This window comes from Protopterus annectens, chromosome 14.part0 (assembly GCF_019279795.1).
Source record: "Protopterus annectens isolate FY-2018-M chromosome 14.part0, PAN1.0, whole genome shotgun sequence".
In the NCBI taxonomy this organism is placed as follows: domain Eukaryota; kingdom Metazoa; phylum Chordata; order Ceratodontiformes; family Protopteridae; genus Protopterus; species Protopterus annectens.
In genome coordinates this window covers 1,077,098,202-1,077,112,870 of record NC_056748.1, presented here as the reverse complement: position 1 = coordinate 1,077,112,870, position 14,669 = coordinate 1,077,098,202, and the positions used below count along the sequence as shown (strand labels likewise).

At 37.7% G+C, this 14,669-nt stretch overlaps 1 protein-coding gene across 2 annotated transcripts in view; it reads right to left on the bottom strand.

The window, feature by feature from the left end:
* Positions 1-489: 489 nt before the first annotated feature.
* ADGRA1 (adhesion G protein-coupled receptor A1) overlaps positions 490-14,669 on the bottom strand; it is a 1,550,322-nt gene continuing 1,536,142 nt past the window's right edge. For both annotated transcript variants that reach the window (XM_044056875.1, XM_044056876.1), the window contains exon 7: positions 490-4,103. In XM_044056875.1, the coding sequence (XP_043912810.1) occupies positions 2,888-4,103 (1,216 nt within the window). In that variant the 3' untranslated portion in view covers positions 490-2,887. The remainder of the gene's footprint in view (positions 4,104-14,669) is intronic.

The window sequence follows — 14,669 nt, the reverse complement described above, 5'->3', positions numbered from 1 at the left end:
TGAGAAAACAGCTGAAGTAGAAAACATGCACTATCTTGCACTAGATTTCTGTTAATGGAGCTAAATCATTTGCTTATGCTGTTATTATTATGGGATATACAAATCTGCATTTGCCTCAGAATTTGTGGAGAAATTAGAAGTGAAATGTTGACACCATTTGCTATCCTTTTGATTTAATTAGATATAGACTGCAAGGTCAGAAGTAATTTTTTTTTCACAAACCCATGACAGAAAGCTATTCATCCTGCATTGTGATCCCAATGGCATACAAAGTCCTAGAATAAAAGCACCAAGTCTCCCAATGAAGCAAAAAACAATGAAATAAAAATAAAAAAGTCCCAACACAAACGTGATTTCACCGATTTAATAGCACAAAACACAAAGATCCCAACGACTGAGCGCTTTCACCATGAGAATGGCTTCATAAAGCCATTCTTATGGTGAAAACGCTCAGTCGTTGGCACCTTTGTGTTTTGTGCTATTAAATCGGTGGAACCACATTTGTGTTGGGACTTTTTTTATTTTTATTTCAAAGTCCTAGAATAAATCAAGAATACATGGACCCAGAGCAAGAGAGTATTCTGAGATATATCAAACAATATTTTATGGATGACAGATAAATATTATTGCCCAGAGATGGGCTTTGACCATTAAATACGTAGAGTTTTTCAAGACCGCTAATTGTAACATCTTGCATAGGTTAGTAGAGTGTTAGAATTTTATGCAGTAGATTCGTCTGTGGTACTATGAATAACCACAGCTTCTACAATGGAATAAACAGAGGAAAGCTACACAACGTTTTGTCTGAAGAAGGGAATACTGATGGGGTAATGCAGCATACCAAGAATGGCACTTTCCTCTCTTGTTTAAGCACTTTTACAAATTGCTGGAAAAAGTATGTATTTTTGTTTTTTGTAAGCAATTTTACAAAATGTGCAGAACAAAGTATGTGTTTTTTTGTTTTTTGAAAGTATCAAAAATATGCCACAAATATGATCTTCAAGGGATGCAACGGATGTAAAAAAATTAACAGTAATTCAGTAATTACATTCATCATATTGTTGTATTGTATTAAAAACTAATTAAAAACTTCCATGAAAGTTATTGAATACAGCATGTTGTTAAATGTTACGTAGACTCTATAGAGTAGATGAGTGGATGGCTGATAATCAGTGGGTATACTCTGTTTTAATCAAGTGCATCTTTAATTAGAGCGGAATCATTTAACAAGCAGTGATGGTATCAAAGTGATAGTAAGAGACTCAGGCTTTTTCAGTATTGGGTATAGGTTCATAAGTGTGTACTAGGCTAACGCCCCTGGAGCCATTATAAGCCTAGCTCAAGAAGATTCCCTGGCATCATGCCACCCAAAGATATCCACAGACTTGTTCTTTTTGAATGTCATTGGAAGTGTTTTAATCTGTTCCTTTGTAGCGCTCAAAACTGACTAAAGAAACCTTCCTATTAGGAAACATGCTGCAGTGTGTTCCTTTTCTTTGAATATTGGTGTAGATTTTCTTAACTAATTTGAAAACTACTATATACTCAACAGACCTTTAAGAAAACTCTACATTATTCTAAGTTTTTAATTTTTAAATATATTTTTATCAACTTATTTTATCATTTTTGTGAATCACATATAGCAGATGAGTCATGTGCTTGTCCATGTAGCCCCTCCCTTTCTGTAAATTCCTGCATCTTACTGTCATGTTTATACTGCTTAAGCATAGCAAAAGGATACAGCTACGGATTATCCAGCACAAAAGTGCACCTAGTCTTTCTGCGCAGTTTTAATCAGTGGCAATTAATGACTCTTTTCTGTTGTGCAACATTTCTTCTTAAAATGCAGTAAAACCATAATTGTTCAATGCTTAACAATATTTAGTAGTCTTCAAAGTGTTAATGAAAAAACGCATGTCTGTGAAATTTAGAACAGCGTTTGCAGGTTATTATAAGAAATGTGAAAAGAAAACAACCAAAAAAAAAGTGAAAAAGTGAAGTCCATTTTTTAACACTGCACAGTGTCGCACAAGAGATATTTCCTTTGCTTATAAGCCTTGTACAAAGACGTCTGTGCCCACCTACATAGTGGATCCAGGATACATTTAGCTTCCTAATGCTCTGACACTAATATCAAGAGGAAATTGTATGTTTGTTGTAACATGTAGCACAAGAAAGCAACAAATGGTGTAACCTGACGTATGTCATGCAAGATACTACCGATACAGCACCATTGATGTAACAGTGACATTAATCAGTACTCTTTTTTTAACAAGTAGAAGACAAACAGACTACTTTTTGGGTGTGATTTTACATGTCATATGCCACAGTAGACATTTAGAGGCAGTATCTCTTTAAACTGTTTAAAAAAGTCTAAATGAAGAATCTATAAAAATTGTAATACTCAATAGTGTTATTAAAATTCACAGTTTATTATTTATATTTTGTGATCAGAAAAATAATCATAGATGCAGAAAATGCTTAGTATACATATAAATAGATTCACATAATCAGTGCCCAAAATACAATATAACAAAGTGGGCAAGTAAACCAAAAAAGAACAAATTTATAAATGCTTTGCCCATTTATAAGAAAGGGATACTGCCTCTTAAATAGATTTTTTTCTAGTTTGACAGTAGAAATATTTCCTTTCAACACTTGCAATACATTTTTTATAAAAATAACTTCTATTTTAATACAATGTATTAGCCCAACACTTTACACTTTCAGTCTTTTAAATGGTTTCTAACTGAAATGCAATAAGGATGATGAACTCACACTTTATATTTGGCAGATGTGTTGTACACACAAATAACATGAACATTTTTACAGTTTTTAAAAAGCTTTTTATAATGGTACTTTCCATAATGTGTTAAAACTCTGTATCCTATACAGTAGTTTCATTCTTCCAAGGTCCGGTTTTTATATTACATGTATTATCAGAACTGTATACAATGGCTTCATGCAAGGCCCCTTTAGGTATTCCATTAGGATTTGTTGTATTAAACGGACATGACTGTCTCCGTGGATGCATCTCAAAATGAGCAGTGGGCTGTAAAGGGTCTCTCTCTCCCATGCTAGTACATGCAGTATTTGCTTCACTATTCTCTGGTTGACTACCAGTAGAAAATGGATCACTTTTTGCACACCCACAACAAGCTCTCCTGTGCCCCAGGTGGCAGTCATGGGCACTGAGTGGACTGTCTGTATGGGAACTGGTGTTGCTCCCATCTACACTAGAAGGAATGTGGTAAGCATATTCGCGTTCTGCTGATGACCTATGTCGACAGAAAGGTCTTGGTTTAGTTCTGCTTTTCAGACATCTGTGAACATGCACGTTGGGTCTAAAGGGCCCTTCAGTATGTATGTGCATATGGGGCTCATCTTCAATAAGTTGATCACAGTGCATTTTTGCACAGCATGGAGTAACTGGTGAAAGGCAGTTGACATGATTTTGGGTAACTTGTAGGTTAGTCATTTTGCAATGTGCTGTGCTAGGCTGATTAAAGATAGATGTGTTACTAGGGCAAGAATCATCCTCTAGGCACTGTACATGAGTCTGTACATCACCATTAGCATTTACCTTTGGCTGTGTGGCACCTTGCATGGAGCAGGTTTTCTTTTTAGAAGGGCAACAGGACCACCAACAGTGCCACACATCATCTCGTTTTGCACAGTGGTGGATGAGAATAAACAGTCCTAAAGTCACGCAAAATGCTCCGTACAAGCAGCTGAAGATCATATCCAAAAAATGTCCTTGTGATACCGAAAGTGCGCCGAAGGTCCAAGTCGCAAGGAAGAGAAACAATGTGAATGCTGCAGCCCGCAGCTGCGCCTTGAAGGAATGTTCATTTGCTAGCATTGAAGCAGTTATGACCGAACATGCTTGGGAAACAGACCCCGAGTCTGTTATGTGGCTGTGTCCTACCTCTGTGCCTGACAACCTTTGATGTTCTTCTGTCCTTTCTTTTAGTTCATATTTTCGTTCAGGATGTCGCTTAAGCTGCACGAATGTTCCAAGGAAGTAAATACAAATGACTAAAACGATGAATGCGAGCGGGCCATAGAATGCTCCAAGACTGGGCTGCCATGCCATCCAGCAACTGTAAGAGAAGTAGGTAACCAAAATTATTTCTGCAAAAAATAGTACCATCTGCTAAAATCTGCATTACACTCATACAATTGTGCATTTTGTGGCTTTTGAAACAAATCAACCATAAACATCTTTTTAGATGATGGCCATGTTGCTGTTCTCAGTTGTTCTAATGACTAGATTGTTATAATAAAGTTGAGATCAACAAATCTGTGTTGTATTTGCCTCACCAACACTTCACAACATTAAACCAAAGTCACCAAAAACCAAAATTTTAGGACACTGTGCTATTTCTGGTAGTTCTACTGTATTTACAATTCAAGATGCAGTTAAGACTTTTATGTTTGACTACTCTGCCATGGTCATCTGTGGAGCCACTCTACTCTGCCATGGTCATCTGTGGAGCCACTCTACTCTGCTGTGGTCATCTGTGGGGCCACTCTACTCTGCTGTGGTCATCTGTGGAGCCACTCTACTCTGCCATGGTCATCTGTGGAGCCACTCTACTCTGCCGTAGTCATCTGTGGGGCCACTCTACTCTGCTGTGGTCATCTGTGGAGCCACTCTACTCTGCCATGGTCATCTGTGGGGCCACTCTACTCTGCCGTAGTCATCTGTGGGGCCACTCTAGGAATCAGCTACAATTTGTGTGAGAGAGAGAGAGACTCAGAATATACATTTTATATCGTGATGTTTTCCCATTTTTATTGAAGAGATGAAATAGTGGCATTTTAAAGGCTTCATAAATAGCAATAAAATAGCATGCATATATTCTTTGTATAATACTGAAATGACTCAAGCGGGCATTACCTACATAGCTATTTTTAATAAAACAGTGCATTAAGTTAGCATGTATTTGTCTCTAGTGTCTTGAAAAATGTGTTGCTTCTCTGAAATATTTTAAATGATAAATCAACGTAATACATTACTCTCAGGTCTGACAGTTTAATAAGCCTATAATTTTTATTGTCACCTTACAACAAAAAGAATGAAACATGACAATCCAAAATATTTGTTCCCTTGGACAATATATGCTAAATTTTATGAAGGTCATATGAACAGCTCCAGGTACATTAAAAAAGGATTATCTGGAGTTTAAATCATTCAGAGTGTTTGTAGACTCTGAAATAAGTTAATTCAAACATATCCTACATCTCCTGCAAAAGGCCCACCTACAATAATTTTTTATATACACCTGTAGTGTTTATCTGTGAATGTCAAACCGCACAGACTTTTCTAAAAAGTAGATAAGGCTGTAAGAAAATAGCTGTGATCATTAAAAAAAGGTTAACAACCTCACATTTAACTTTTGTAGTAAACTGGAAAGCATCAGCTCTATATCTATTTTCCAATCTGTTTATTTATATTTATGTATGTGTGTGTGTGTGTGTGTGTGTGTGTGTGTGTGTGTGTTTGTGCACAAGTGCACATCTCTTTCTGCCTTATATTTTACTTCTTTGTCTATCAATGTGATAATAATTCTCATAAATAACTTCCTCATACAAAATCAGACAGCTGGTGCTCAGCACACATGCAAATGTGCTGCACAATATGACTCTCTCTCTTTTTTTTTTTTTTTTTTTTTGCTCTGTTTGGGTACCATGGTGTCTATATCATTAATAACCAATCAATGCCTTTCTTTGATCTCCATACTCCTTATATACTTGGATATGGAATCCAGTAATAATCCCCTGAAGTCAATGGACAATTTGCCTTTTTATCAGCAAATTCTAGGATGAGGGAGGGACGAGATGAGTACAGCAGTCATGTGACAACCACACAAAATCCTGTCCTGACAGACATCACGAACATCACTGCCCCACACAAATCCTCAATAATTGCAGTTTACAGAATCTTCCCTGACCCTGACACCCAGATGACGTCTGTCCTGTAATGTGCCTTTTGTAATTCACTCAGTCCAATACCCAAATGCATTGGAGAGTGAGACATAGATTGGCATTGACACATAGGTTCATAGGTGTGTACTAGGCTAATGGCCCTGGAGCCTTTACAAACCTAGCCCATAGGATCACCCTGGCATAGTGCCATCCGACCTTAGTTCCCAGTGCCTCTGTCGAGTACAGCCACTGGAGTTATCCCCTGGGTGAATTTTCATATATAGTAAGCAACAATAGAAGGCCTTCTAAGGCATTGATGTTCTCAGGCAATAAACTTGCATGCAGCAGGTAGAGGTGCCCAAAGAGAATTACACCGATGTCTCTATCACCATCTGTACTCTCAGTCCATGTTTTACATATAGTTACATTCTTACCAGCTATGTAAAGGTCAAAAGCTTTAAAGGTTTGCACTTCCATCATATACTGGCCATTGTCTATAGTCATTTCTCGTTTGTTACAGTGTCCCTTGGCACCTTGTTGGAGGTACTGATAAGTCTTGTAGACCTCCATCTATTAGCTGCTTGGCCAAACAACAATATCCAGTCAAAGCACATCTCAGCCCTTAGCAATAAGCAAAACATGTCTGAGATGTCCGTAGCACTTTCGCTGTTTTTTCAGTATAAAAGAAGGAGGCACCAAAAAGAAGATAGTATTGCAACAGTGAAATATATTTCTGTAGCAGAAAAGGAACATCCTTCTTCAGTGCTTACATGTAGCAGCCCTCTGTATTCTAGCAATTGATATTTGTGATGGATTCCTCTAGCTTTGCAAAATCTCATACAGTATGCATCAAACAATCGTTGAAGTTTTCATCTTGTAACAAGGTAAGCCTGCAGATAAGTCCTAAATATTCAATGCTGGCACTGTTTTGCAGGAACACTTTAAATGGTTGAACGTTCATAATGAACTTCTTAATACTGGAAGAAGCAATTGAATAGTCATATGATTGCAGAATGCCAGCATTATTTTGTGGGATGTCGCAGTACAGCAGGTAGTGGGTATTTGCCCTTTTCCCACTATTGTGTAGTATTGGAATAGTATGTATGGGGGAGCAAGAAAAATCAAAACTGATAGTTGTTCAATTTTTTTTCTTTATTTTGAATTTTAATCTTTAAAGATCACTCATTTGTGATTCAGCCTTTTGTACCCTTCAGTCATCAAAATACAGACTTTTGTGGATGGTTTCAGTATAAAGGAAATATATCATATTACTGCACAAGGTCACATCAGACACAGATGCAAAAGGATCATAATGACCAGTAAAGACTTTGAGGTGGAATGAGGGGGCATGTGCAGCCGATTATGGGGACTAACTAGCCTTTGGAACTCCAAAAGTATTTATTCTCAGAGAGGATAGTAGATCTATGGAATGGACCTCCAGAATGGGGGTGAAAAGGAAATCCAGAGAGACATTCAAAAGAGCATGAAACAGGGGAAGAAAGTGTAAGGTGGATGTAGTTATATGGCAGAGGTAGAATGTTAAATATGCTTAGCGGGAAGGCTGAATAAGCTTATCGTTTCTTTCCATCAAGCAAATGTAATGTAATCTATCTCCTGAAACAGTAGTCATAAAACTTAATGAGGATGCAGCACCAGTTCAGCCTAGAGGTGGTAATCCTTTGCATCATCATTTTTAAAACTGTGATGCACAAACAAGCTTTATGAACTGAACAAAAACAGGAGATGCATCTGGCCACAGTTAGTTACCTTCTTAAGACTAAGCCTCTTTCCCTGTCATCATTATGGCCATTAGAGCAGTTTCCGTATGAAGTGTGACAGGCTTCGGGCCTAGGTTGTTTGATAAGGGGTAAAACCTCCCAAACACTTTATTCTGCTGTCATTTGAGTTGCTATACCATTTTGATGGGGTCAGTTAAGATGATGAGTTATGTATTCTACACTCTTTTCAAAGAAATGGTTAATGCAAGGATCCATCAAATTCATAGACTTGATGTCGGTTATGGCTGAATAACTGTTTTCAGTCCAGCATCAGCAAACATGCCTGTGTCAAACATATATATATATAATTTTATATATATATATATATATATATATATATATATATATATATATATTTTTTTTTTTATTCTGTATGTCTTTTGACACAGTCATCAATGTCCTGTTTCTTTCAAAACTTCAAAGTTTATTTTTTTCTGTTCATCTTATATTTCTCCCAGTTCTCTACTAGCTGCTAAGACTGCCTCCATAGCTGCTTATAACTTGTCTTTGGATACATCTCCTAAGGCAGGGACCCAGCCAAGCATCATGGCTGGGGAAGGGGAGATGGGATACATGTCTCATTTTTAGTACACTCTCTCAGGTTAGGACAGATCAGCTGTCAGAGGCTTGGGGAAGGAAATGGGACATAAAAAGACAGACAGCAGAGATGTATCCAAGGTCATGGTTTAACATTACTCTAGAATAATGGCATTTATTAAATGAAATATGTTGTATCACTGATCTGAAGGTCATGAAACTGGACTGGGGCAATACTGTAGTTATGAAAGAAACTGATTAAATTCATAAAATGGTTATTATTTTATTTGATGAAGCCTATAGTGATGTTTCTTTAAATGAAGCTCATAGAGCTTATTACAAAATTGATCTTTTTCTTCTCAATTCATTAATGCTGGGACAAATTAATGCCGAAGTTTATAAATGTTTGACTACAGACAAGCCCTTCATATCTTCAATATTCTGTATTCCAGAAATTCATAAAAATTAGCTGAACCCTCCACTAAGAGCCATTGTTGATGCTAAGTCCAAAACCTACCTGACAGCCACATTCTTGGATTTTTAAGTTGAAGGAAGGGGTTAAAGAGTCTAGCTATTTATGTAAAGATTCTTGGGATTTTTTTCTCCAAATGTAAAGAAGTGGTCTATAGCAATAATATTATTTTGGCCACACTGTATGTCAAAGACTTGTCTACAGTAGTTCTCAATGCCTTGCGATTTGAGTGGTTTTATAATTTTCTTATTAATAAAATAAACTTAACAAGTATTGAAGCTAATAACATGACTGACTTGATGGACATTGTATTAAGAAACAATTCCATACATTTTGAAAGGCAATATTTTTATGAAAAAAACAGGAATTGCAATGATAGCAGCTTGTGTCCCTTTATTAGCTGGCATAATGATAGTACCATAGGAAGCAACGTTTGTTTTAATAGTTCCTTTGTGGATTCATATATGTATCTTCTGGGTTAATCCTTCTTAATTTCAACATTTAAGTAAACAGTAGTATATTTTCCAACAGTCCAAGGGAAATGAGAAAATGTAGTTGAGTTAATCGAGTGAATGAAGTCATGGAAAGATACTACTTATCACGTAAATGTTGAAATTAAGAAGATTAGAAGAAGCAGATGCTCCTTTCTAAAATACACAGGAAGGAACTTAGGAAAATTAATTTCTCATTTCTTATTTGAGACATCAAAAGAAAGCCATGGTGAAAGGCCAAATAGGTGAACCAGAATGGTCTCATGTTATGAGACTTTTGTCAATGTCACAAATTATGGGATATGCTTTTTGGGAGGGGATACCTATTTAATTTTGTTAAATCTGTTATGGATGAAGTGATTTTTAAAAGGAAGGCATGTTTTTATGTGCCCTATTAGGAAAGGAAGATATTGACTGAGACGTTGTAGTCAATCGTTTGACTGACTGCAAAAAAAAAAAAAAAAAAAAACACACACAATGGTGATAATTTAGGAGTTGAGATGGATCATAATGTGTCCAATCCATTCAGCTTTTCTAGAGCATTTGTGACTTCCTTTTGTATGTTCAACCCTATGATCACCAACATTGTTGATAATTTGCTCCTCTGCCAATCCTGCTGAACTCATGCACTTTACTCCAGAAACTCCCTTAAACCTAAGTCACAGCTCATAACCCTCTCCAGCCTCCTCCTCCACCTCCTTTCTTTTGTTTTTTTTTCCACTATCTTACCTACTTCATGTCTGCAGACCTTTCCTCCCTACTCACCTAAGCTACCTGAAGTCACACTACCTGCCCTCTTCTTACTCTCTCATTTTGTCTCCATCTTTCTTCCTACGGCATAATAATGTGTCTCTCATACTAAGACATCACTGAATTTCCCTTCAGTGTTCTTGGAATCTCCAGTATTTCATTTAGATATCAAATTAGAATTTTCTGAAGTCTCATTTTCGCGTACTAATCTATCTAACATACATCCTTTTATATATTTTCTCCAGCTTGTTATTTTTTCCTTGCCATCTACTATGAAACATGTTCTGTATTGTTTTCATTACATCATTTTTTCAATCCTATATTTTGTAATTTAATGTGATACTTTGTGATTTAAAATATCTGTAAGTGATTTTTGAAAGATTGTGATTGTGTGGCTTTTCTCTATGGACCTCAGCTGAAAATGTGTATTTTGTGGGCCAGTTAAACTTTCTTGGGAAACAAATGCCAATAAATAAATAAATAAAAATAAATAAATAATAATAATATTGTGACTATTTTTCTCAAGGTTCACTTGAAAAACTTGCTTGAGTTCCCCAAGGCGGAAGAGATGTGACGGTTAGGGAGAGATGGGCGAAGGCTGCCAGTCTAGTCAAATAGAATTTGACACACAATTCTGTCAACTGTATAAATAAATGTAAAATACAGGCTTGTGTTTTTAAATGTAAGAAAACACTGTAAAATGTGAACTTCAAGATTGTTGCAACATTGCTATCTGCTGTAAGGAAAACCAAGCCAAGAATTTCAAATGTGTCTTTTTAAGTTGAAAAGATCTTACAAATCTCTTTAATGTTTTACAAGTCTGTTCCAGTGCGGCTGGATGAAGATTTCATGCCATTGTTTTAAGGCTAAAGTTTATGACCAGAATTTAGATGTGGAATGTGTTTTATTGCTCTGGTTTTTTCTAGAATGTATATGTGAAATGCCTTGTATTGTTGTACATTTCTGAGGAGGTGTTAGATGGCTAAATAATGAAGTTTGTGGCCTGAGAACTCAGACCAGGTGTTAAGATGATGCAATATGAATACTGGGAAAACCTAAGTGTCATTAATGATGTAATTTGGGGAGGGCCTGAGAGAAATGTTTGATAGTAATGTTTAAATACTATTTCTGACAAGAGACTGGAAAGCATTTTCACTTTGGACATCCAACTTACCATCACTCTGCCTTGTGCTCACATGTAAGTTTAGCATTGTGATTTCTTGTAGGAATAGTTAAAGCTAGTAAAGATTAATTAGGTATTTTTCTTTAGAAATCAGACCTGTCCTACTGTATTATTTTAAGTTTCTGTGCGATCTCTGAACTCTTAGATATCTCTGTGGTGTAGTAGTTTTGTCTTGTGTTTTAATTATTTATTATTAAATATTTTTAAAACCTTCTACCTTTGGCTGATTTGTGTAGAGATAAGCTCTAGAGTGCATTGCATATTTATAGAGGTTATTGTAATAGGCCACTCTAAAGTAAGCCTTGATTTTTACTCACATTACCATTGGATATTAATATTGTACAATAATAATTGGACACCCTTTTAAGGGCCTTTTAGTAGCTGATATTATTAACTGGGTGGAGGCAGTAATTACTACCATAGAGTCTTGGTAAAGGAGCACAATTGGAGAATCTGTGTCATCCTTTCTCAGGAGTGTCTGTGCAGTTGTGTAATTACTTATCTCAAAGTGTGTGTTAGTGTGTTGTGTCATCTACTTGGCAGGGACATGAAGCACTGGTTGGACAGAGAGGGGACTGGAGGTTTTAGCTTGCCCAGTTAGGCTGAGACCCAGACCCTATAGCTGTGCCAGTGGGAGTCTTATTGGGGACCTGGTGAGCAAGAGAGCAACCAGCCCCAGACTGACTGTGATCTCTGTGTGCACTTAAGGGAAATTGTACTTTACTGTGGGTATTAGTTATCCTTTCCTCTTCTATGAGACAACCTCCCTGGTGTTAGTAGTGAGGATTGAGGCTCCTTGATTGCTGGGCCAGAGCACGGTCATCACAAGTGTTTGGCAGTGGTGGGATCTACTTCACACACTAATTGGCTTGTAGTGGTGTGGGTAGAGTGAATTCCTGTAGCTTATGTACAGTGATCTCTGAAAGTGTTTTGTACTCTAAAACAGCCATGCAGTGTATACTCAGAGTTCAGATCACAATTGTTTTATTTTTTTTTTTGTTAGCTTAGTGTTAGGGTGAGCAGGCAGCATGTCAGCAGAAGAGTATGGAAAGCTGACAAGGAGCCAGCTGGCAGAGGTGTGCCAGGCTAGGGTACTGGTGCATGGAAACCTGACTAAAGTAGACCTGATTGTAGCCTTGATTACAGCTGCATCAGAAAACAGCAGCCTGGAGGACAATCAGACTGACAGTGAAGATACAATATCCTCAGAGAATGGACAGCTCAACCTTTCTGTAGTGGACTTAAAAATCCAGCTGGAGCTTAAGAGACTTGAGTCTGAGGCCAGGCATAAGGAACTAGAAGCAGCCAAGAAAATGAGGAGTCTACAAGCTGAGGAAAATGAACAGCAGAGGAGGCATGAGAGGGAAATGCTGACTCTTCACCAGAGTCATGGAGGTAATGGGGAAGGGGGTAACTGGATCCCAGAAGCACAGAAGGTCAGTCAATTTCTTCCACAGTTTAAAGAGGGGGATACTTTTGATAGCTTCATTCATATGTTTGAGCGAGTATGTAAACAGTATGAAGTTGACCAAGGGCTCTGGGTATGGTTCCTGACCCCTTTACTCCATGGTAAAGCTGTAAGTTCTTTAGCAAAAATGCATGACACTGACTTGATTATATTGCTGTAAAAAGACACTTGTTGGAATGTTTTAAGCTAACACCTGAAATGTATAGGAAAAAGTTTTGTGAGCATAGATGCAAGGCAGATGAAAATGTATGTGAATATGTTGCTGAACTGAGCACTTATTTTCATAGATGGGTGAGTGGATGTCAGGTCACCACTTTGGAAGGGCTGGCAGACCTTTTGGTAAGGGAACAAGCTCTTAGCATTTTGCCTGAGGACATGAGGATCTGGTTAGCTGATAGACAGTGTGCTACTCCAGCAGAGTTGGGGAAGAAGGGAGACCTATACCTAGCAAGCAGGGCAGCCCTGCATAGGAAGGGGACCCCCAGTACTGCTCATGGGACTAAAGGAACCCATGGTGGGCAGCACAGACTGCCCCAACAGAATATGCCAGTAGCAGGGGAAGCCACTAGTCCAGGTACACGTCCAGGAGCTAGGGTTAAATGTTTTGAATGCAACCAGTAGGGCCATGTGGCATACAGGTGTCCATGGAGGCAAGGTGGGGAACCAAAGGTGAGGGAGCCAGTAAGTGGTAAAGACAAAAATGCCAACAGTGGGTTGTCTTGAGACAACAGGGGTATGGAACTACCATCCTGCAGATGTCCTGAGAGGGAAGGAATTGTGTAGAGATAAGCTCTAGAGTACATTCCATATTTATAGAGATTATTGTAGTAGGCCACTCTAAAGTAAGCCTTGACTGTTAAGTCACATTACCATTGGATATTAATATTGTACAGTAATAATTGGACACCCTTTTAAGGACTTTTAGTAGCTGATATTATTAACTGGGTGGTGGCAGTAATTACTACCGTATAGTCTGGGTAAAGGGGCACAGTTGGAGAATCTGTGTCAGCCTTTCCCAGGAGTGTCTGTGAAGTTGTATAAATACTTATGTCAAAGTGTGTGTGTGCTGTGTCATCTACTTGGCAGGGGCATGAAGCACTGGTTGGACAGAGAGGGTGCTGGAGGTTTTAGCTTGCCCAGTTAGGCTGGGACCTGGACCCTATAGCTGTGTCAGTGGGGAGTCTTATTGGGTCCTGGTGAGCAAGGGAGCAACCAGCCCCAGACTGACTGTGATCTCTGTGTGCACTTAAGGGAAATTGTACTTTACTGCGGGTATTAGTTATCCTTTCCTCTTCTATGAGATGACCTCCCTAGTGTTAGTGGTGAGGATTGAGTCTCCTTGATTGCTGGGCCAGGGCACGGTCATCACAAATATTAATACATAAGAACTGGATGCTATTTAGGAACAACACTGATTTGTTTAATACGTTTGTGTCAAAAGCCTGTATTGTTTACAAATTAGGGAGAGTTTTAAAGTTTTTTTTTTCATAACAATAATAATTCAGAGGTTTACAAGAAACATGGAATTTATAATTTTGGGAATTGTAACCAGTGTAATCGTATGTTGGCAGCTGACAGTTTTATGATCGAACAAATATCCATTAAGGTTAGGGGATTTATGTAACTGCAGTACCAAAGGGGTGATAAATTTAGGCAAAATGCCAAAAATGTCCAGGTTTCTGTGTTGGCAAAACTGAAAGGAAGATCAGACAGCATGTGTATGAACACCTTTATGACATAAGTAAGCAAAACAATACAAATGCCCTTTGCAAGAATATAACTTTGTTTTGGAGAAGGTGAATAAGAAGACTGGAAGTGGCCCTTGGGGACCTGTTCTGGAGGAAAGAGAATTGTAGTAGCAGCTTTATCTTAATGTGTGGAATTTCCCCAGAGTTGAATGACATGGTTTCAATGTCATGTGTCCTTAAGCTAAAGAGTTATAAAATATGACTGTTGATTTTCTATAGTTATATATTGTCAAAATGTTTTTTAGGAATTTTATGATTTTTATTTGTCTAACAGAGTTCTATCAATTGAATGGTAGGGCTGGCACTTCAAA